General features: G+C 39.3%; 2 protein-coding genes across 8 annotated transcripts in view; one reads left to right on the top strand and one right to left on the bottom strand.

Annotated features, from left to right (window-relative positions):
* Positions 1–15,596, bottom strand: part of atg5 (ATG5 autophagy related 5 homolog) — a 47,139-nt gene extending 31,543 nt beyond the window's left edge. For 2 of the 7 annotated variants that reach the window (XM_079836601.1, XM_079836602.1), the window contains exons 1-6: positions 15,500–15,569; positions 14,302–14,467; positions 14,036–14,163; positions 8,485–8,563; positions 8,251–8,413; positions 3,197–3,291 (exon numbers count right to left, since the gene is read on the bottom strand). In XM_079836601.1, the coding sequence (XP_079692727.1) occupies positions 3,197–3,291; positions 8,251–8,413; positions 8,485–8,563; positions 14,036–14,163; positions 14,302–14,409 (573 nt within the window). In that variant the 5' untranslated portion in view covers positions 14,410–14,467; positions 15,500–15,569. Of the gene's footprint in view, positions 1–3,196; positions 3,292–8,250; positions 8,414–8,484; positions 8,564–14,035; positions 14,164–14,301; positions 14,468–15,499 lie in introns of all 7 variants that reach the window. The other 5 variants (XM_079836599.1, XM_079836600.1, XM_079836598.1 and 2 more) reach the window with 5 other exon arrangements.
* Positions 15,597–15,954: 358 nt separating this feature from the next.
* Positions 15,955–22,423, top strand: med18 (mediator of RNA polymerase II transcription, subunit 18 homolog (yeast)). The gene is made up of 2 exons (XM_079836857.1): positions 15,955–16,280; positions 21,121–22,423. Exons 1-2 carry the CDS (start codon positions 16,208–16,210, stop codon positions 21,672–21,674), a joined length of 627 nt encoding a protein of 208 aa, XP_079692983.1. The 5' UTR covers positions 15,955–16,207; the 3' UTR covers positions 21,675–22,423.
* The last annotated feature ends 1,864 nt before the right edge of the window (positions 22,424–24,287 follow it).

Raw genomic sequence — 24,287 nt, 5'->3', positions numbered from 1 at the left:
GATTCATAACGCTCCAAACCGCTGAATCGACTCACTGATTCATAACGCTCCAAACCGCTGAATCGACTCACTGATTCATAACGCTCTGAACCGCTGAATCGACTCACTGATTCATAACGCTCTGAACCACTGAATCGACTCGCTGATTCATAACGCTCCAAACCGCTGAATCGACTCACTGATTCATAACGCTCTGAACCGCTGAATCGACTCACTGATTCATAACGCTCCAAACCGCTGAATCGACTCACTGATTCATAACGCTCTGAACCGCTGAATCGACTCACTGATTCATAACGCTCCAAACCGCTGAATCGACTCACTGATTCATAACGCTTCTGATTCTGGTCTGTACGGCTAATGTTGCCCTTCATGATGACTGTGAGGGGGGGAATTATTTATGACTCATTCGTTTACATTATATAAAGCCTTTAAGTTCTGCATACCATATTTTCCGTTCACTAAAACCATTAAAACATAATTAATTACTTGAAATTAAATAAATGTCAACTGAAATGAAAATAATAGTGATGCACAGAGATGAAAATTCTGGGCCGAAACCGAAAATTTAGGATGCACTTGGCCGAAAACCGAAACTGAAGCCGAAAATTGCAATTAAAAAAAATTATATATATATTAGGGCTGTCAAAAGATTAATCGCGATTAATCGCATCCAAAATAAAAGTTTGTGTTTACATAATATATGTGTGTGTACTCTGTTAATTATTATTTATATATAAATACACACACAAGCATGTATATATTTAAGAAAAAAATATTTTTATATATAAAACATTTATATTTATATATATTATAGATTATATAAATGTATATACAGTATATACATGCAAATCTTTCTTGAATATATACATGAATGTGTGTGTATTTATATATAAATAATAATTAACAGAGTACACACACATATATTATGTAAACACAAACTTTTATTTTGGATGTGATTAATCGCGATCAATCTTTTGACAGCCCTAATATTTTGTAATGAACTGAAAATATAGTTTTATTTATATAATCAGCATTTTTAAATGAGAACTTTTATATTCCTCCACTGTTTTCCGACCGATTGTGTCATTCGTAAGAGACTGCAGTGCTTTCCCTTCACTAAAGCTTTATATACACTGCAAAAAATGCTTTTCTTACTTAGTATTTTTGTCTTGTTTTCAGTCCAAATATCTAAAAAATCTTACATTAAGAAGCATTTACTAGAAAAGCAAAAGTTTTCGTCTTGTTTTGGGGGAAAATAACTCAAAATAAAGAAAGTTTTTTTCTTAAAATAAGCACAATAATCTGCCAATGGGGTAAGCACAATAATCTTAATTCAAACAGAAAACAATATTATTGTGCTTACCCCATTGGCAGATTATTTAGCTTATTTTAAGCAAAAACTCCCTTAATTTGGAGTTATTTTCCCCCAAAACAAGACAAAAATACTAAGTAAGAAAAGCATTTTTGCAGTGCAGTTTTGCTTCAATACTTTAGTTTGTAGTGTTATGATTCCCGCAGGAGCTGTTGCTTTGGTTCATGGCTTATAATGCTTTAATAAAGGCTGTTAAAAAAGTCCTATGGGAGAAATTAATTTAAATAAATGCTTATGCCTATTGTTGCACGATATACCGGCCCAAGAAAAGTATCACGACACCCTGCTATTAAAACGGTACGATATGAGATTGTATTATTATTAGGGCTGTCAAAAGATTAATCGCGAAAGATAAAAGCCTAGTATTTTCCAAGTCGTCTAGCAGCAGCGCTAACGTTTAATCGACTAGTCTCGCACATTCATAGCTCAGAGTCACACATTGTAGATGAAAACAGAAACAGGCTCATCGCTGATAATGCAGAGAAGCTTCTTTTCATCAAAAAGAACAGAGCAGTGTTGGGGAAAGTTACTTTGAAAAGTAATCCATTACAATATTGTGTTACTCCCTTAAAAAGTAACTAATTGAGTTACTTAGTTACTTTTTAAGAAAAGTAATGCGTTACGTTACTTTTTCTCACCTGGACTGGGCTTGTTTTTGTAAAAAAGTTATATTTTGTGCAACGGTAAAGACCTCTTCATACCCTAATGTAAATAATAAGCTAATGCAGATTCCCTCATGAACACTAGAGGGCGCAGCTCTGGATAATGGAGAATAGATGCAGGAGAAAAAAGTTTTACCAATAAAAACAAAAAATCTAGTAATTTTCATCATCAAAGGTCAGCAGCAAGACATTGGTCAATTAAATATAAAGGTAGATTATGAATAAAAACAGCTGTTTTATTTAACATTTAATTATTAGAGGTTTGTATAGTACTCTGATTTTGCATTTGACTGATTTTATTCATTTTGAGGAGGACAGAATCTTTATTGTGCAAGTGAGATAAATAAATGCTCACATTTAGTCTAGAACTACAATAACCATCATGTTCACTCACACACACACACACACACACACACACACACACACACACACACACACACACACACACACACACACACACACACACACACACACACACACACACACACACACACACACACACACACACACACACACACACACACACACACACACACACACACACACACACACACACACACACACACACACACACACACACACACACACACACACACACACACACACACACACACACACACACACACACACACACACACACACACCTCTGCACTAACTCAACATGAGGGCAGGAGAGCTGTCAGTCAAGTAACTCAGATATTTTGTTGTAAATTTGAAAAGTAATGCGTTACTTTACTAGTTACTTGAAAAAGTTATATTATTACGTAACTCAAGTTACTTGTAATCAGTGTTGGGGGTAACTCATTACAAGTAACTTGAGTTACGTAATAATATTACTTTTTCAAGTAACTAGTAAAGTAATGCATTACTTTTCTTAAAAAGTAACTAAGTAACTCGATTAGTTACTTTTTAAGGGAGTAACACAATATTGTAATGCATTACTTTTCAAAGTAACTTTCCCCAACACTGGCTATGATAACATAATAATTTCAGTGGTTCTGCTATGTTGTGTGGTCCACTGAATATTAAAGGCTACATTTATGTGAAATGGGCAGCAGAGCCATGTTTGTATCTGTCTGGTATCGTATCGGAGTCATAATGTTGCTCTTGTGACAGCACTACTCCACCAGGGAGATGACATGAGTACATGCAGAAATACCTGATATATCCTGAAGGGAATATAGCGGAAGCCGCCCTCTTCAGTCGGATACTCCATCAGTTTCCGATTCATGGCCCAGAACTGGTCGAATTTATCTGATAAAGGAAACAAAATGACTTTAATCAGTGACAGTGGCTCTTTAGGAGCGTTTGCTGTAAAGACACTGAGAGCGGATGGACTGCAGAGCCGCATCTCTACTGGGATGAAGACATTCGGTTACAGCAGAACGAGACTTTCATGAGGAGATCCAGAAGAAAAACAAAACAGAGGTGAGGGTTGTGTGTGTGTGTGTGTGTGTGTGTGTGTGTGTGTGTGTGTGAGAGTGTGAGAGTGTGTGTGTGTGAGTGAGTGTGAGTGTGAGTGTGTGTGTGTGTGTGTGTGTGTGTGTGTGTGTGTGTGTGTGTGAGTGAGAGAGAGTGTGTGAGTTCAGTTACACTGGCTGCTTTCTCACATGTGCAGGTGAAAATCAACATCCGCTTAGAAATTGTTACTTTCTCTGCCCTCTCTCTCACACACACACACACACACACGAGCGCACACTCTCTCTCTCTCTCACACACACACTCTCTCTCTCTCACACACACACACACACTCACACACACACACACACGCACACTCTCTCTCTCACACACATCAGGGCCGATGACAGCTGTGTGTTATCAAGCATCTATGCTTCTGAAACTCACACCTCTCAGTTCATCTGCAGAGCTTCACATTTCAGCTTTAACTGATGGCCTGAACGCAGCAGAAGAGCGGCTGGAGCAACACTTAAACAGCACAGGAGAATCTGATGTGTTTAACGCTAAAGACACACTTAGATCAAACAGCGCTGCGTTTTACACACACACACGTAGAACATCACAGTTTTGTAGAACATCACAGTTAAAGCTGCACTATGTAAGATTTTTGCAGTAAATATCCAAACACCTGTGTTATATATTTTACTTACAATATCCCAAATGTTTCCAACTATTAGTAAATGGTGAGATGCCGTTTTACACACATGACCCAAGAGTCTGCGCTCAAACGGGCCGTCATCAAACTACGCCTATGTTTTGAACAGACGATCTCAAGCGGACGGAAAACTTACATAGTGCAGCTTTAAAATACATAATATAACGTGCACTATAAACAATCATCTTATGTGCATTACGCAGGCCTATTATAGCAAGAGCCTGCAGAGGGCGCCAGATCAAAGCCTTCTTCAATACTGCACAAATGTCATTTAATTCAAATCTTTACTTCATCTTTAATATTTGGCAACTTCTTTCCAATGGAAATACTACAGTTACTGTTTGGTTGAACACAAAACATGCAAACTCAGAGCGAGTGTTTAGACTTATTTTGAAATGCTGATGAACAGTTTCTATATTTAGAAACATATTGATGTATTCTCCAGTGTTGGCGTAGGTTTATAAATGATTTACCTTACAAATATGATGAAATGCATGCATTGCAGGGCTCCAGACAAAAATATCAATTAAGCAGCCATTGGCTCCTATAAGGGAAAAATGTAGGCGCCAAATAATTTTTTCAAGTGCCACAAAAGAATAAACGCATTTTAATTTTTCATGTGCAATTATATGGGCGGTGCTGAATTTCATTTTTGGCTTCTTCCATTCTCTCATTAAGACAACAGGTTAAGTAAAACATATTTTTTTTGTCTTTTTTGCCTGTGTAGAACTGAAAAAACTTAAATCTATGCGCCTCTTAACATTTTAACAACACCACACACACACACACACACACACACACACACACACACACACACACACACACACACACACACACACACACACACACACACACACACACACACACACACACACACACACACACACACACACACACACACACACACACACACACACACACACACACACACACACACACACACACACACTGCCCCTACCCCTAAACCTACTCATCACACACACACACACACACACACACACACACACACACACACACACACACACACTGCCCCTACCCCTAAACCTACTCATCACACACACACACACACACACACACACACACACACACACACACACACACACACTGCCCCTACCCCTAAACCTACTCATCACACACACACACACACACTGCCCCTACCCCTAAACCTACTCATCACACACACACACACACACTGCCCCTACCCCTAAACCTACTCATCACACACACACACACACACACACACACACACACACACACTGCCCCTACCCCTAAACCTACTCATCACACACACACACACACACACACACACACACACACACACACACACACACTTTCGCAGTTTTCTCCACAATAGGCTTTATTAATGTATTGTCATATGCATAGAGCGCTTCACAGCTGCTGCACATCACACAGGCTGCACAACACTTGATTCGTCTGTTAAACTACTTCACTAAAACGCTCCCACATTTTAACTTTATTTCCTTCCTTTTGTTAATTTGGTGAATTTGGCAAACCTGAAGAAAAAAGTTTTAAACATGTTGATATTTCCAATCACTATGTTGGACAATTCTTATCAGAATCATTTCTATTAAGTTAGTGTATATTTTTTAGGTAAAACTGTTAAATTTTTAAGCAATATCTCATGTAGGATTTTTCCTTTGTGTTATATATTCTGTCCACTAGGAGGCGCTCTAAGCATATCGCATCCTTGATCTGTTTTCGCTGATAGACGCAGGTTTTGAAAGTGAGTGACGCACGTTCGTTGCGTTTTACAGTGAAATGAGAGTTCTGTGTCTTTAATAACATCACACATTAATTATTTATCTCTCATCCACCCGTAATTATTTACAATGTTATGATCCGCTCATCACAAACACACTCAAAAATATCCACACACACACACACACATCCGCTAAACTTCACTGCGGACAGATAAGCATGATCAAAAACATCCCTGATCTTATTTTTCCTTCAGAGAAGAGAGTCAACAATGCAAAGCAAGAAAGGAATTGTATTGACTATTTAAAATAGCCCGTCGGTGATACGTTTAGCGTATTCCTGTGAAGTTAAGGCAGAAAAGTTTAATAAGAGTAAAATATATTGAGAATAAGTATCAGTATCAATTAAAAACGAGAATTGCTACTGATTAGTGACGTCCACACAGTCTTCCTGCACTTTTACAAGAAGAGTAGAGGACTGGATATTCATTCAAGACACGTCTCTGTCGCTCTATCTCTCTTTCTCTGTCTCTCTCTCTGTCTCTCTCTCTGTCTCTCTCTCTTTCTCTCTCTCTTTCTCTCTCTCTCCGGCCGTCAGTGTTGTTGCTTGATAGAGATGAGGGCTTTGAAAAGCACGATATTTTCCGTTTTGACGTCCGTTTCTGACGTGTATTTTGCCGCTCCGACTCAGCGAGGTTTTTTCCTCTGTAACTTTGCTGCGCGTCGTCTCATTTTATTACGTCAACACACAACAAGACTGGTCCGATCTCGGCAAAAATATCACTCGCACATTAATATTTTTGACCGTTTCAGTCGCAGTCTGGAGCCCTGCATTGCATTCCCAGATGAACCTCTCAGCATATGCAGAGTCTGAGACGCTCCACGCATGTTAGGGCTGTGCAATATTGAAGAAAAATGCGATATCCTTGTTAAATAATGCGATATTCGATTCGATATTGCTTTAAGTGTGTAAAATCTATTTCTTTCCCCAACTGATATCTTTCACTTAAAGCATAACTGACTGTGTTTACATGAATACTCATCAAGACGGCCATTTTGACACAACTGTGTGTGAATTTGACAGTTCGAGTGTGTAACAAAACAAGAAAAAGAACGGCTTGTGCGCACGTTTCGGTGTGTGTGTGTCAGACAGCGCAAGACTGAGTTGTTTTTTGCAAGTTATTGCGTTTAATAACTCTTTTTAACATCAAGCAAGTCACATGAGTAACAGTCGTGTGCTCAGTCTATTCTCTGATACGTGCGTTAACCTAAAACTTACACTTTTCACAATGTTGAAGTAGCCTATTAAAATCTTTCAGATATTGCGTATCCTTGCGATATGCAAATTGCGATATTTCGATATATTGCGCAGCCCTAACGCATGTACATGATAACATGTGGAGAACGAAGCCGCTCTGAGATATATTCATTTATTTATAGTATTTAACTGAATCGCAGCCGTTGTGAATTCATGGAAATTATGGTTTTAATCAGGGTTCCCACTCTTTTTCAGCAACCATTTTCCAGAACATTTTCAATTTTACTACGGTGGGAATAAAAGACAAGGATCATGCCAAATATTGCTTTCTAAGTCTTTAAAAGCCGTCCAGTTTATTGCCATTACTTAACAATCCAGCATTTTTCAATATGAGCTCTTAATCATACATTATGACTATGGAAGCTTGTTTACTCCACAGAATAGAAAGAAAAGGTAATTGTGACTTTTTATCTCGCTATTCTGATTTGTGATATAATAATACAATTTTTCTTTCCTCAGAATTGGACTTTATAACTTGCAATTGCAGTTTAGATCTCACAATTCTGAGAAAAGACGTCAGAATTGCAAGATATAAACTCGCAACTGCGCAAAAAAGTCAATTGTGAAGAAAAGACTTGCGAGTTTATATCACGCAATTCTGACTATATCTTGCAATTCTGACTTTATAAAACACAAATGTGACTTTATATCAAAATTATGTGATTAGGGAGCAGCTTACGAGTTAACATTCACTGCATACATTTGAGCAGTTATAGCGTTAGCTATTAAACATCATTATTCAAAATACTACTCACACGCATCAAACTCAGTGCTTTCTGCAACTAGTGCTAATTGTTTGGGCCAGCGATAAACTCTTTATACTCGGCTAAAGAAATAACTTTTTTTTAAAGAATTTTCCCAGACAACAACAAGATTTTCCAGGACATTTTCTCTTATTTTCCATGACTGGAAAATTTGTCATCGATTTTCCATGTTTTCCATGTTTTCCAGGATGAGTGGGAACCCTGATAATACATCGTGCGGCCTTAGAAAACGGTTCATGAGCTGTTTTTCTGTGCAATTTGTCAACTCCAGACGAACCCGTGCATCGGACCTCCTCTTACCGTTCTGCAGACCCATCCACAGCTGTTTATGGTCTTTCTTCTGCATGTCGTTGATGACTTGGCTCTTGTGCTTGAGTGCGTCGGCCTCTTTAATGCAGGACATGAAGTGTGCTTCGATCACGGAGTTCGATGGGCAGTGAAGCAGGTCCTGTTCTGGGAAGTTCTGCAACACACAGAGTCCATTACTGGGGCATATCAACACGAGCTAGAGGAGGAGTGAAGCAGAACACACACCTTAAAGTGCACAGAGATGCTCCAGGGCAGAGTGCTGGTGGACGCATGGAGGTCAAACAACACCCCGATGGGATAGTGCCTGAAAACAATGGACACGGTTATCATCCACAGAGTGAAAACAGCTCAAGCAGATCTGCTCCTGTCCTGCCACCTTGTGGTAAAGTCCAGCGTTACTCAGAACATAAAGCTGGAACTGCTCCTGTTCTTCGACAGATATGAAGCTGCCAGGATTTAAGACTATAATTATACAAATAAATAAATCAGACCCAAGTACAGGTGCAGGAAGTGAGTCCAGACACGTTTAATCCGCTCCCGACATGTCTTTAGAAAGTAATACAGTGTCGTTGTTACATGTAGTTACTACAGTAATAATTATGCATAATTACATGCAACTAACCCCAAACCCTATCCCTTTAGTAAGTACACGATTTTCATTAATATTACTCAGTACTTAAATGTATAATTACACTGTAACAATGACACCTTAAAATAAAGTGTAACTGAAAATGGCTAGATGTTGTCAAGGAATTATATGTCCAGCCGGCCTGCCATAGAGCATTAAAGACACATCCACACACTTAAAGCGATAGTTCACCCAAAAATGAAGATTAGCCCATGATTTCCTCTCCCTCAAGTCATCTGAGGTGTGTGTGACATTCTTCTCTCAGACGAATAAAATCTGAGTTATATTACAAAAGTCCAGGCTAATCCAAGCTTTAGAATAGCAGTAATAGTTGCTCTGTTTTTGAATAAAAAGTGCATCTGTGTGTCATATAACTGCTCCAGCGGCTCTGGGGTGTTAATAAAGGCCTTCTGAAGCGAATCAACGCGTTTGTGTGAGAAAAATATCCATATTTAAAACTTTATCAAGTAAACTTTCGGCCTCCGCCTTCCGTGTAAAAGTGTTGAATGTTGAAAGTGAAACTCCAGATGTGTGTGTGACGTCATGACGAGCGGAGCTGAGCGTTAGTCTTTCCATCCGCAGGGGAACTTTACACACTTCCTCCAGAAACTGAACACGGAAGGCGGAGGCCGAAAGTTTACTTGATAAAGTTTTAAATATGGATATTTTTCTTCCACAAACGCGTTTATTCGCTTCAGAAGGCCTTTATTAACACCCCAGAGCCGCTGGAGCAGTTATATGACACACAGATGCACTTTTTATTCAAAAACAGAGCAACTATTACTGCTATTATAAAGCTTGGATTAGGCTGGACTTTTGTAATATAACTCAGATTTTATTCGTCTGAAAGAAGAATGTCACACACCTCAGATGACTTGAGGGAGAGGAAATCATGGACTAATCTTCATTTTTGGGTGAACTATCGCTTTAATCTGGTCAATTTAAAAACATGTCCCTTAATTCTCCCACTGTCAAACTGGTGTAATAACCCCACCCAGTGGCCAGAGGTGTCTGACCCGGACATTTACTCCTCATCGAGTCAGCAGGTAAACCAGAGAATGATTTAACTTCGTTTCTGAATCATGAAGTACGGATGATGCTATCGGAAGCTCAGGCTAGTTAACTATGGCTGGACAGAAAAGTGCACTCAGTACTCTAAATATAACAACATAATATATACATTTAAAGATGTTTACTTGCAAAAACGCAGTAAAATCATTGGCTTTATGGCAGGCCGGCTGGACATATAATTCCTTGACATGTTTAATCTGAGTGATTTCTTGAGTTATTCACGGTTGTGTACGGACGTTGTTTTGTGCCGCCATTTTGTATTGAAGTCTATGGGAGTCTAGTTTATTTTCCCCTAAAAAAGGGGCGGTGACGAAATTGACAGTTAAGTTCCCAGATGTGCAGATGCATCATAAAGGTAATAAATCTGTGCCCTAGGATTAATAATAATAATAAAGCAATACATTATTATTATTAGGGCTGGGTATGACACCAATTTCACAATTCGATTCACAAGCTTTCGATTCGATTCGATTATTTTCGATGCAATTCAATATCAATTATTTTGGATATGTATCAGGTTTGATACATGGAAAATTTTCTCAAAGAAAACTAATTTCTGAACTCATGTTGTAAACTATGGGAGTCAGTTGATACATTAGCCGACTAATATTGAAGGTACAAATTAACTGATTTGTATACAAACACTTAAAATGACACTACATTATGTTTTTTTTATATATATAATAAAGTTATAATAACTTTACAATTACATAATCATAATTCTACTCCAATTAGATTTTTGAAATATAAACATTTAAATGGTGGCTGCATAAAAACTTGCCAGATTTATTCATACATACATACAGTAAATATTGAAGAACATTGACAGTGAATATCATTTGTAATGGTGCATATAATTAGCAAAATTCTGCTCTCTAGAGTTAATTCTTCTAGCTGACTAACGAGTTTATGGACACTGGATATGGTTTTTCTGAGGTAAATGTGCCGTTTTACTGACGTCTTTCTGCGGTTGAAACACTGATTGAGCGATTCTATGTGACGTGATATGGATTTCGGTAAGTTGTCCTGTATCTTTAACACACTTTCAGAAGCTCATTCGTGTTTATTTTGCGCTGTTACTGGTATTAAAGCGGAAGAGAAGATCAGCTCATGTTTGCTGGTGCTTCTCTTGAGCTGAGCCAGAGCCAGAGCGATCTCACGCCACAGCGCCAAAACGGCTTATGTTTTGGAATTTCGTAAAAAAATAGACGTAATTTGAAATCTGAGACTTTGTTTCATATCAATAGTAAAAAAGCACAAACTGCGCTACAATGTTTATTTCATTCATTAACTGAAAACAGGATGACTAATCGATTCTTGGGATTTAAGAATCGTTATTGTTTTGTAAAAGTGAGAATCGATTAATCGATTTTTTACCCAGCCCTAATTATTATTATATAATGCCCCTTTAAAGCTGTCAGGCCTGAGGAAAGTACAGTAACTTACACACTGTTCAGATTTCATGCCACTAATATGCTAGCGATTTTCCCCTGAGGTATGGCAAAATGCAGAGGTGGACAAAGTACACAATTCCTCGAGCACTACTGGTCAAATATTACTCTGTTACAAGTGAAAACTATTTTTACTTAAGTAAAAGTACAGAAGTACTTGCTTTCAAAAGTACTTAAGTATCAAAAGTAAATTTCCTTTTTTATGTCAATGCATTGTTGTATTATTGTTGTATAAATGCACGCTGGTTTTAGCCAGTCAGTGATGCTCCATACGACCACCTTGAACTCATTTAAATACTTAAAAGTTACAAAGCTTTTTACAAAGCTGCTGTCACTTTAAGGCAGAATGCACAAATCCCACACACTGATACACATCCGATATTCCCCCAACTGTTCACGTTCACTTAAGACATCATCAACTTTATTTACGTGAATACTTTCCAAAATGAAAATTGACATTGTGTGTATTGGTCTGTTTAAGTGCGAGAAACACACAACAGAAACTGAGTTCTCGTGCTCATCTCAGAGGCACAAAAACAGACTGAACTGATCTTTCATCAGGCTTTATCAGATTCACGGGCGTCGGAACCATTGTATATGGGTGGGACAAGACCCACCCACTTTTTACGATCAATGATATTGGACCCACTCACTTTTATCGTCTCTAACATTCAGCACATGTCTGTTTACCTAACCCTAATCGATAAACACTTATTATTAAACACATATTAGACGCTTTATTTCCACTTTTCTAATATTTTCTTAATTTGTATTGGAAATAAATGCCTTTCCGATTTGATATGTGATGGGAAAACGGAGAAGATTGATTTCGGCGAAAGCCGGACTCGAACCGTGGGTTGATTTGTGTCAAAACTAGATGCCGTGCGTCTTACCCCTACACTACTGTCGCTCTCAATGAAATAGCGATTAATTTACGTAATTTTGTCTTTCCGACCTATACGTTTACCAAGTAAAGCGGTATATTTGTACTTAATGTAATTGGCATCTACTCCAGTAAAAAATTTCTGAGGACCCACCCACATTTTTTTTGCTTCCGACGCCCATGATCAGATCCATATGTCTGCGCTTCTCTTTCTCCCAGACATTTACATTTTGCAAATAAAAACACTTAAAGAAGAAGAAAAATCATCCACTGACTTGCAAAGCTGCTACAGAAATGACTTTTGACTTCGAGGACCTTGATAGAAATGTAGTGGAGTAAAAAGTACGATATTTGTCTTTCAAATGTAGTGAAGTTAAAGTAAAAGTTTCCCTAAAAAATAATACTTCAGTAAAGTACAGATACTCAAAAAATGTACTTGAAGGGTTAGTTCAGCCAAAACTGTAAATTGTGTCATTAATGACTGAGCCTCATGTGGTTGGACACCCGTCAGACCTCCGTTCATCTTCAGACACAAATGAAGATATTTTAGTGTAAATCTGATGCTCTGAAAGGCCTCCATTGGCTCAACTTTACACTCTCAAGACCCTTAAAAGACACTAAAGACTAAAGTTACAAAGTCCATCTCACTACAGCGGCTCTACAATAACTTTATGAAGACGAGAATAGTTTCTGTGCGCAAAAAAACCCTAAATAACGACTTATATAGTGATGACGATTTCAAAACACGGCATCATGAAGCTTCGAAGCGTTATGAATCAGTGAGTCGATTCAGCGGTTCAGAGCGTTATGAATCAGTGAGTCGATTCAGCGGTTCAGAGCGTTATGAATCAGTGAGTCGATTCAGTGGTTCAGAGCGTAATGAATCAGTGAATCGATTCAGTGGTTCAGAGCGTTATGAATCAGTGAGTCGATTCAGCGGTTCAGAGCGTTATGAATCAGTGAGTCGATTCAGCGGTTCAGAGCGTTATGAATCAGTGAGTCGATTCAGCGGTTCAGAGCGTTATGAATCAGTGAGTCGATTCAGCGGTTCAGAGTGTTATGAATCAATGAGCCGAATCATGATTCGGATCGCGTGTCAAACCGCTGAAACGACTCACTGATTCATAACGCTCTGAACCGCTGAATCGATTCACTGATTCATTACGCTCTGAACTGCTGAATCGACTCACTGATTCATAACGCTCTGAACCGCTTAATCGACTCACTGATTCATAACGCTTCGAAGCTTCATGATGCTGTGTTTTGAAATCGTCATCACTATATAAGTCGTTATTTAGGGTTTTTTTGCGCACAGAAACTATTCTCGTCTTCATAAAGTTATTGTAGAGCCGCTGTAGTGAGATGGACTTTGTAACTTTAGTCTTTAGTGTCTTTTAAGGGTCTTGAGAGTGTAAAGTTGAGCCAATGGAGGCCTTTCAGAGCATCAGATTTACACTAAAATATCTTCATTTGTGTCTGAAGATGAACGGAGGTCTGACGGGTGTCCAACCACAGGAGGCTCAGTCATTAATCACACAATTTACAGTTTTGGGTGAACTAACCCTTTAAGTGCAGTCCTTCGTTAATGTCCACCTCTGGTAAAATGATCCTGAATGTCACTATTTTCAAAGGTATTGTTTGGACGCATCATGACGACCCCGGATTAAACATTTCGCCGGAATTGTTCCAGACTAGTGTAGGTTAGCCTGGGAGAAAAGCCTGAGTGATTTCGGCTGGACGTACCACTTGAGCGGCGTTCCCTCATACTCAAACCACATCTCCTCCACATCTTCAGCCTTCATGACCTTCAGGAAGTGCTTCTTGACTTTATCGGTGACCAGCGTCAGGTAACTGACCCGCGGGAGGAGCAGCTGACAGGAAACAGCACAGGTCAGGTGACACCAACACACACACCAGAGAGAGAGAGCGAGAGAGAGTGTGTGTGTGTGTGTGTGTGTGTGTGTGTGTGTGTGTGTGTGTGTGTGTGTGTGTGTGTGATCTCCACTTACGTAGTATGGCTCTGCCTCTCTCTCTGTGGTCTCCTCCGGGGAGAGAGTGAAGCATGCTGGGATCCTCCCGAACCACACGTCTCGCAGAACATCCTTATCATCCGCCATTATCCTCGCTCTCCACACACACACACACACACACACACACACGTCTTCAGGGTCTGAGCTGCTCCAAACACACAATACACACACTTCAGTGATCTTAGATGAGCTCAAACACTTTCTTAATATGCAGAGACGAATGAAACACTAACTGAAATATGAAAACTATTTTTTTTTTTTTATTAACTGACAATAATACGAATGACTTAATTCCACAAACAACATATCGTCCATAACATCTGATTTATTAAACACCTTTCTGTGAAAGAAATCTGGAATGAAGCATTAAAACACACACACACACACACACACACACACACTGCCCCTAAACCTACCCATCACACACACACACAAACACACACACACACACACACACAAACACACACACACACACTGCCCCTGCCCCTAAACCTACCCATCACACACACACACAAACACACTGCCCCTGCCCCTAAACCTATCACACACACACACACACACACACACACACACAAACACACACACACACACACACACTGCACAGTTTAGTTTCTGTGAAAAAAAACCTCATTCTGTGATTTATAAGCATTTTGAAAAGTGAGGACATGGGGAACGTCCTCATATTTCACCCTCTTTTTGTCATACCCATGTCATTATACACATTTGTGTCCTGATATTTCACAAAAACATGCCCCCACACACACACACACACACACACACACACACACACACACACGAATGTATAACCTTTTCTCATATCTCATCAATGGCAAAGGCTGAAGAAATGACAAGAGGAAATCCACAAATAAACATCATCTCTTATGATTTCAACATCAGCTGTGCTAGCATTAAACACTTTACAACAAACAGAACAATAACGACACACTTTAAAACGCCGACCTGTACAACAGCTAGCTATATTCTGGGATGTTTCCTCGCCTGTTCTGAAGCGGTGGGTATGACAACAGCAGTAAATAAAGCTAAGCTAGCTCTGACAGAACAACATAGCACACGGAGACGCTCCTCTAGAGCTATTAACGACAGCAAAACCGCCTCGATTTCAGAAACTACTGCGTCCAAACAGAAATAACAACCCGGACATATAATAATACAATACCTTCATTAGATGTCGACAGGAAGCATTAGAATTGAGCTCATCTTCGACACACAGCGATGCTACACATCCGGCACGGGCCTTCAAATTAAAAGTCTCTACACGGCAATTTGACTAGCAAATTGTTTTTCACAATAAAAGTCCTAAAAGTGCGTTCGAACTGACTTTTTATGTGATAATTGTTTTGAATGATCAGAACTTAGTAAAACGGACATATTCCCTTTAACAGAACTGTTTTATGAAGATTTGTGGCACAAAACACTAGTACTTCAGCTGCTCAGCAGCTGAAAAATTAGAATACACTGTCTAATATTTAAATTAATTGCTTCTTTAATGTTATGTTATGTTATGTTATCATGTTATGAATTATATTAGTATGATAAAGAGACCATTCAGTCCGGTAGATGGCGCTAAATGAACGCAATAACCGTCGCGCACGCGCAGTACGCTCTATTGCCACTGCGCATGCGCATTGTACACATGGAGACAGAAAGAGTTGTAGCTATTATCTTCGGATAGCGTTTTAGGCGAAAATATCATCCGTTTTGTTTTCTTTTTTTAATAACAAGTAGAGTATCTGTTATTCTGCACTTGTTGTCCGGAGTGTGATACAGTGGTGCGGTGTGTGTCGTCTGTACAGGTGTGTGTGTGTGTGTGTGTGTGTGTGTGTGTGTGAGTGTGTGTGTGTGTGTGTGTGGATCTGAAGCTGAGATGGAGGCTCCGCCGGTCTCTGTGATGCCCGTCACGGGTGGAGCCATCAACATGATGGAGTATCTGCTGCAAGGTGAAGCCATCACTTCACTACATAACACATGGTCATGCACTATTAGCTGAACTCATTTAACTACTAGTTAACAACCTTCCTTTAACCCTCTGGAGCTCTTCGGTCATTTCTGACCCGAGTTATTTAAAATTAAAAAATCGTAGCTTCATCGGAATGGTCCGAAACTTGGTGACTTTATTGGTACTTGGAATATGAACACCCCAAAAAAATTTGGGACAGCATTTGAAAAGTCTAAGTGTTCGTAAAACAATAGTCACACTCAGGACCTTCGGGACAAAAATGACCCCCATAGGAAATGAATGGGAAATGTAGCAAAAATGTGAAAATACAGAGTTTTTTTGTGCATACAATCTACAAATCAGCCAGAATGCAGAACAAAAGAGATCTCTAAAACATCAAGAGTGCAAAACAGACAAAAAAACTCACACACACACAAAAACACAATTAGCTTTTGGAATGGCACAAGTTCATTTGCGTGTGTTTTAGTGTGTATAAGTGTGTGTGTGAGTTTTTTTGTCTGTTTTGCACTCGTGATGTTTTAGAGATCTCTTTTGTTCTGCATTCTGGCTGATTTGTAGATTGTATGCACAAAAAAACTCTGTATTTTCACATTTTTGCTACATTTCCCATTCATTTCCACTGGGGGTCATTTTTGTCCTGACGGTCCTGAGTGTGACTATTGTTTTACGAACACTTAGACTTTTCAAATCCTGTCCCCAATTTTTTGGGGTGTTCATATTCCAAGTACCAATAAAGCAAAAAGCATAGTATAATAAAATCACCAAAACAAGTCTTCATGTTAAAAATGAATAGTAGCCTACAAACATTTCTAAAACTGTAAAAACTTTTTTTTTTTTAAATAAAGCATTCATTAATTATTTTATGATAAACATACTGTTTTAAGTGCACTCATTTATAGTCATAAATTAAAAAATAATTGATAAATAAATACATTTAAAAAATGAATACAATTAATAATAATTGTTTTTGTTATTATTATTATAATTATTATTTGCCTATTGTTGCATTTAGGCTACATGCATTTAGAAGAAGAAAAGAGGAACAAAGAAATTAAAAGTCAGTCATAATACACAATGTCAGGTTTATTAAGCAATAATAATAAAGTGCTAAGATTATTACAGTTAAACTAGATTTTGACGTACATAATTCTTATTAAATTGTTGTATTCCGCCACCCGTTTATAGTGAATCACTGCAGTTAATATAATTTGATGAATAATACACAATAAAACAATAAGATTCGTTAACACGTAGGCTACCTGGGAGTTTGCTGTTCTTCTTCTAAAATCAATCCGTGAGTAAATTTTTTACAAACCCGTGCGCACGGATTGTTAAAGCGTGTGCACGGATTATGAATTTGTGGGAACGGATTTAAAAACCGAGGGAACGGTTTACAAAGTCTGAGCGCACGGATTGGACATTTGTGGGTACGGTTTATTAATCCGTGGGCACGATTTGTTAAACCGAGGGAATAGTTTAAGAATTCGTGATCACGGTTTATAAACTGAGGGAACGGATTGAAAAACCGTCGGCATGGATTGTTTTTTTTCTTTTTAAGATCCACTATAGTGGTAAAAATGTGCTATTGCGTGATAAAAATGCTCAATGTGTCCACCGGATGGCACCGATCTCATTTAGAAAATGGCTTTCATGAGGCCTAGGCTTGACTGTAAAATGAAATACAGCTTTAATAAAAAAAACTTTTTTTTATTATATTCAATGGGAAAAAATGGGTCATAATTATTGCATAAATATAAATTATAAATCATAAAATTATCTCAAAACACCAAAAAAGAAAAGAAAAAATATTATTGAACAAAAAATATATATCATTGATTTTACTCAAATCTTTTTTATCTTAATCCCGCCCTCTGGGTCATTTTTGACCCGAAGGTCCTGAGTGTGACCCATAAATGAAGAACCCCAGAGGGTTAAATAAAAAGTTTTTGGTAACATTAAGGTCTTGTTATCATTATCCTGTACTGCTGAATGCCTGAGCCACTGTCAAGTCAAGTCAACCTTATTTATAAAGCGCTTTAACAATGCAGATTGTTTCAAAACAGAAAATAATGCAGCATAATGTTATTCAGCCGTTCGGGAGAAAGCGCTGATGTCATCAGCTCATTTCAAGTATCATACAGTGACAGTGTGGGCTTTAGATCAGTCATTTAGTTTATATGGTTAATTTAGTTTGAAGGATTAGTTCACTTTTAAATCAACTTTTGCTGATAGTTTCCTCACCCCAATGTCATCCAAGATGTCCATGTCTTTCTTTCTGCAGTCGAAAAGAAATGAAGGTTTTGGATGAAAACAGTCCAGGGTTTTTCTCCATATAATGGACTTCAATGGGACCCAAACGGGTCAAGGTCATAACTTGACACCGCCATAACTTCCGGCAAGAAAGGTCAAATTAGATCTTGGTCATAGATGTATACGTAGATGCCTCATTAGCGACTGCACGGATCAGGAGAATGAGGCATCTACTATCAATATATCTATGACCACGCTCGTATTTGACCTCACTTGCCGGAAGTTATGTCAGAGCTCAGAGATGATCACGTTCGTCTGATAAGAGGTAAAATAATAGCATAAATACTGCTGGGTTTCTCTCAGAAGCTGATGGTTTGTCTAGATCAGACCCTTATTCATCATCTGGTGTCGTTTAAAGCTGCACTCAAACTGAACCTTTTGGAGCCCATTGAAGTCCATTATATGGAGAAAAACCCTGGACTGTTTTCATCCAAAACCTTCATTTATTTTCGACTGCAGAAAGAAAGACATGGACATCTTGGATGACATTGGGGGTGAGGAAACTATCAGCAAAAGTTTATTTAATATAATAATAATTAGATGTATTTGGATATTTAGTTGAAAAATGTACATCTGTGCTCATGACAGAGGTGGACAGTAGCTAACCACATTTACTTGAGTACTATACTTTTTGAGTATCTGTACTTTACTGAAGTATTATTTTTTAGGGAAACTTTTACTTTAACTTCACTACATTTGAAAGACAAATATCGTACTTGTTACTCCACTACATTTCTATCAACGTCCTCGAAGTCGAAAGTCATTTCTGTAGCAGCTTTGCAAGACAGTGGATGATTTTTTTTCTTCTTTAAAAGTGTTTTTTTTTTTTGCAAAATGTAAATGTCTGGGAGAAAGAGAAGCGCAGACGTATGGATGAATCTGATAAAGCCTGATGAAAGATCAGTTCAGTCTGTTTTTGTGCCTCTGAGATGAGCACGAGAACTCAGTTTCTGTTGTGTGTTTTTCGCACTTAAACAGACCAATACACACAATGTCAATTTTCATTTTGGAAAGTATTCACGTAAATAAAGTTGATTATGTCTTAAGTGAACGTGAACAGTTGGGGGAATATCGGATGTGTATCAGTGTGTGGGATTTGTGCATTCTGCCTTAAAGGGACAGCAGCTTTGTAAAAAGCTTTGTAACTTTTAAGTATTTAAATGAGTTCAAGGTGGTCGTATGGAGCATCACTGACTGGCTAAAACCAGCGTGCATTTATACAACAATAATAAAACAATGCATTGACATAAAAAAGGAAATTTACTTTTGATACTTAAAGGGTTAGTTCACCCAAAACTGTAAATTGTGTCATTAATGACTGAGCCTCATGTGGTTGGACACCCGTCAGACCTCCGTTCATCTTCAGACACAAATGAAGATATTTTAGTGTAAATCTGATGCTCTGAAAGGCCTCCATTGGCTCAACTTTACACTCTCAAGACCCTTAAAAGACACTAAAGACGTCGATACAAAGTCCATCTCACTACAGCGGCTCTACAATAACTTTATGAAGACGAGAATAGTTTCTGTGCGCAAAAAAACCCTAAATAACGACTTACATAGTGATGACCGATTTCAAAACACAGCATCATGAAGCTTCGAAGCGTTATGAATCAGTGAGTCGATTCAGCGGTTTGGAGTGTAATGAATCAGTGAGTCGATTCAGCTGTTTGGAGCGTTATGAATCAGTGAGTCGATTCAGCTGTTTGGATCGCCAAATTTCAGCAGTTTGGCGGTTTGACACGCGATCCGAATCATGATTCGACTCACTGATTCATAACGCTCTGTACCGCTGAATCGACTCACTGATTCATAACGCTCCAAACCGCTGAATCGACTCACTGATTCATAACGCTCTGTACCGCTGAATCGACTCACTGATTCATAACGCTCCAAACCGCTGAATCGACTCACTGATTCATAACGCTCTGTACCGCTGAATCGACTCACTGATTCATAACGCTCTGAACCGCTGAATTGACTCACTGATTCATAACGCTCTGAACCGCTGAATCGACTCACTGATTCATAACGCTTCAAAGCTTCATGAGGCCGTGTTTTGAAATCGTCATCACTATATAAGTCGTTATTTAGGGTTTTTTTGCGCACAGAAACTATTCTCATCTTCATAAAGTTATTGTAGAGCCGCTGTAGTGAGATGGACTTTGTAACTTTAGTCTTTAGTGTCTTTTAAGGGTCTTGAGAGTGTAAAGTTGAGCCAATGGAGGCCTTTCAGAGCATCAGATTTACACTAAAATATCTTCATTTGTGTCTGAAGATGAACGGAGGTCTGACGGGTGTCCAACCACATGAGGCTCAGTCATTAATGACACAATTTACAGTTTTTGGCTGAACTAACCCTTTAAGGACTTTTAAAAGCAAGTACTTCTGTACTTTTTAATAGTTTTTAACAACTTTCACTTGTAACAGAGTAATATTTAACCAGTAGTACTCGAGTAATTGTGTACTTGTGTGGCTCATGACTGATAATGTTGTGTGTGTTGGCACAGGGAGTGTGTTGGACCAGTCTCTGGAGAGTCTCCTGCATCGCCTCAGAGGTCTGTGTGATAACATGGAGCCGGAGAGCTTTGCGGATCACGAGCTGGTGTATCTCCTGAAGGGTCAGCAGGGCAACCCGTTCCTCCTGCGCGCCCGCCGCTCGCTCCTGCACCCGCGCGCCCCCTGGCACCTGCGCTATCTGGGCCAGCCCGAGGTGGGCGACAAGAGCCGCCACGCCCTGGTGCGGAACTGTGTGGACGTGGCCGCCTCGCACAGCCTGCCGGACTTCCTCAATGAGATGGGCTTCCGCATGGACCATGAGTTCGTGGCCAAGGGCCAGGTGTTCCGCAAGGGCCTGATGAAGGTGGTGGTGAGCAAGCTGTCCCGCGTCCTGGTGCCCGGGAACACGGAGAACACGGAGCCGCTGTCCCTGTCCTATCTGGTGGAGCTGAGCGTCCTGGCTCCTGCGGGACAGGACACCGTGTCGGAGGACATGAGGAGCTTCGCGGAGCAGCTGAAGCCTCTGGTGCACCTGGAGAAGATCGACCCCAAACGCCTCATGTAGAGCGGCCCACTGCGACCTGTGCTCCAGACCGGACTTCTGTTTCAATTCCCCACAGATACAATCAAGCCCCGCCTACATTTGTTCTTGTTTGCATGGCGACTTTAATGGGATAGTTCACCTAAAAAGTGTATGTGCTCCGGTCCAGCCTTTACACTGCAAAAAAATGCTATTCTTACTCAGTATTTTTGTCTTGTTTTCAGTCCAAATATCAAAAATATCTTACATTAAGAAGCATTTACTAGACCAGCAAAAGTTTTTGTCTTGTTTTGGGGGAAAATAACTCCCCATATTTTAACTTAAAATAAGCTAAATAATCTGCCAATGGGGTCAGCAAAATAATCTTGTTTTCTGTTTGAATTAAGATTATTCTGCTTACCCCATTGGCAGATTATTTTGCTTAAAATAAGCAAAAACTCCCTTAATTTTGAGTTATTTTCCCCCAAAACAAGGCAAAAACTTTTGCTTGTCTATTAAATGCTTCTTAATGTAAGATTTTTTAGATATTTGGACTGAAAACAAAATGAAAATACTGAGTAAGAAAAGCATTTTTTGCAGTGTAGAGCCCACATCTCTTTCAATTCCCCACAGACACACTCAAGCCCCGCCTACATTTGTTCTTGTTTGCATGTCGACTTTAATGGGATAGTTCAGAGGTTTTCAAACTTTTTGTGTGTTTGGACCACTGTTTGTAATAAAAAAAAATTGCGGACCACTTCATAACACACATAATAAAATATGTCTACACACAGTCCTACCTGAATTATTCTGCACCTCTAAATAGGCTTACTAGCACTAAAACTATAACTAGTCATCACATCAGTACAACAGGCTTGTTAAAAGAAAGTTTACTGCACACAACGGCTGCCACATATTTAATTTATTTATTCTGGCTCATAGATGCTCATAGAATCTGCTCATAGTAACTTCTGCCTCTGTTGCTATCCACCGATCCATAACAGCACTGAAGTTGAACATCAGCCTATTTTAGTAATCGCACAATAACTTGACAATTTAATACAAATGTTATATCAATATAGGCCTACATATTCTTTTTATTTTTTTATGGGAATTTCCTGGTAAAATGAAGGTAAAAAAATATTATTTTATTTTATTTTGCCTTTCCACAGACCACCTGCAGAACCCTCACAGACCACAGTTTGGGAATGACTGGGATAGTTCACCCAAAAAGTGTGTGTGTATGTGCCTGTGCTCCGGTCCAGCCTTTAGACCCCACATCTCTTTCAATTCCCCACTGATACACTCAAGCCCCGCCTACATTTGTTCTTGTTTGCATGGCGACTTTAAAGGGATAGTTCACCCAAATAGTGCCTGTGCTCCGGTCCAGCCTTTACACCCCACATCTCTTTTAGGAGGATGATAAACTGACACACATCAAGCTCTTATTTGATTATTTTGATTTAATGTTAAAGCGATAGTTCACCCAAAAATGAAGATTAGCCCATGATTTCCTCTCCCTCAACTCATCTGAGGTGTGTGTGACATTCTTCTCTCAGACGAATAAAATCTGAGTTATATTACAAAAGTCCAGCCTAATCCAAGCTTTATAATAGCAGTAATAGTTGCTCTGTTTTTGAATAAAAAGTGCATCTGTGCATCATATAACTGCTCCAGCGGCTCTGGGGTGTTAATAAAGGCCTTCTGAAGCGAATCAACGCGTTTGTGGAAGAAAAATATCCATATTTAAAACTTTATCAAGTAAACTTTCGGCCTCCGCCTTCCGTGTTCAGTTTCTGGAGGAAGTGTGTAAAGTTCTCCTGCGGATGGAAAGACTAACGCTCAGCTCCGCTCGTCATGACGACACACACACATCTGGAGTTTCACTTTCAACATTCAACACTTTTACACGGAAGGCGGAGGCCGAAAGTTTACTTGATAAAGTTTTAAATGTGGATATTTTTCTCAGGCTTTCTCAGAGATGATGCAGATCTGGCGGAAATAAATCCAGATCAAGCTCACAGAAGCGTCCGGGATCATTTCTGCGCTGTAATTAACCGAGATCTGCACCGCCTGCCCTCTGGAGTCACATGTTAATACACACACACACACTTACTCACACACTTACACACACACACTCGCTCTCACACAAACTCACTCACACACACACTCGCACTCACACACACACTTACTCACACACACACTTACTCACACTCTCACACACTCACACACACACACTCGCTCTCACACAAACTCACTCACACACACACTCGCACTCACACACACTCGCAGACACTTGCACTCACTCACACACACTTACTCACACACACTCGCACACACACACACTATCACACTCACACACACTTACTCACACTAAAACACACACTCAATCGCACTCGCACACACACTCTTACCCACACTCGCACACACACTCAATCACACTAAAACACAAACTCACACACATTCACACTCACTCGCGCACTCACACGCAAGCGCACTCACACAGACTCACACACACTCTTACATACGCTCACACTAAAACACTCACTCGCACACGCAATCGCACTCACTTACTCACACACACTCTTACACACACTCACACTAAAACACAAACTCACACACATTCACACTCACTTGCGCACTCACACGCAATCGCAC

Source organism: Gobio gobio (assembly GCF_949357685.1).
Source record: "Gobio gobio genome assembly, chromosome: 15".
Classification (NCBI taxonomy): Eukaryota; Metazoa; Chordata; class Actinopteri; order Cypriniformes; family Gobionidae; genus Gobio; species Gobio gobio.
This window is presented reverse-complemented; position numbering and strand designations above follow the sequence as displayed.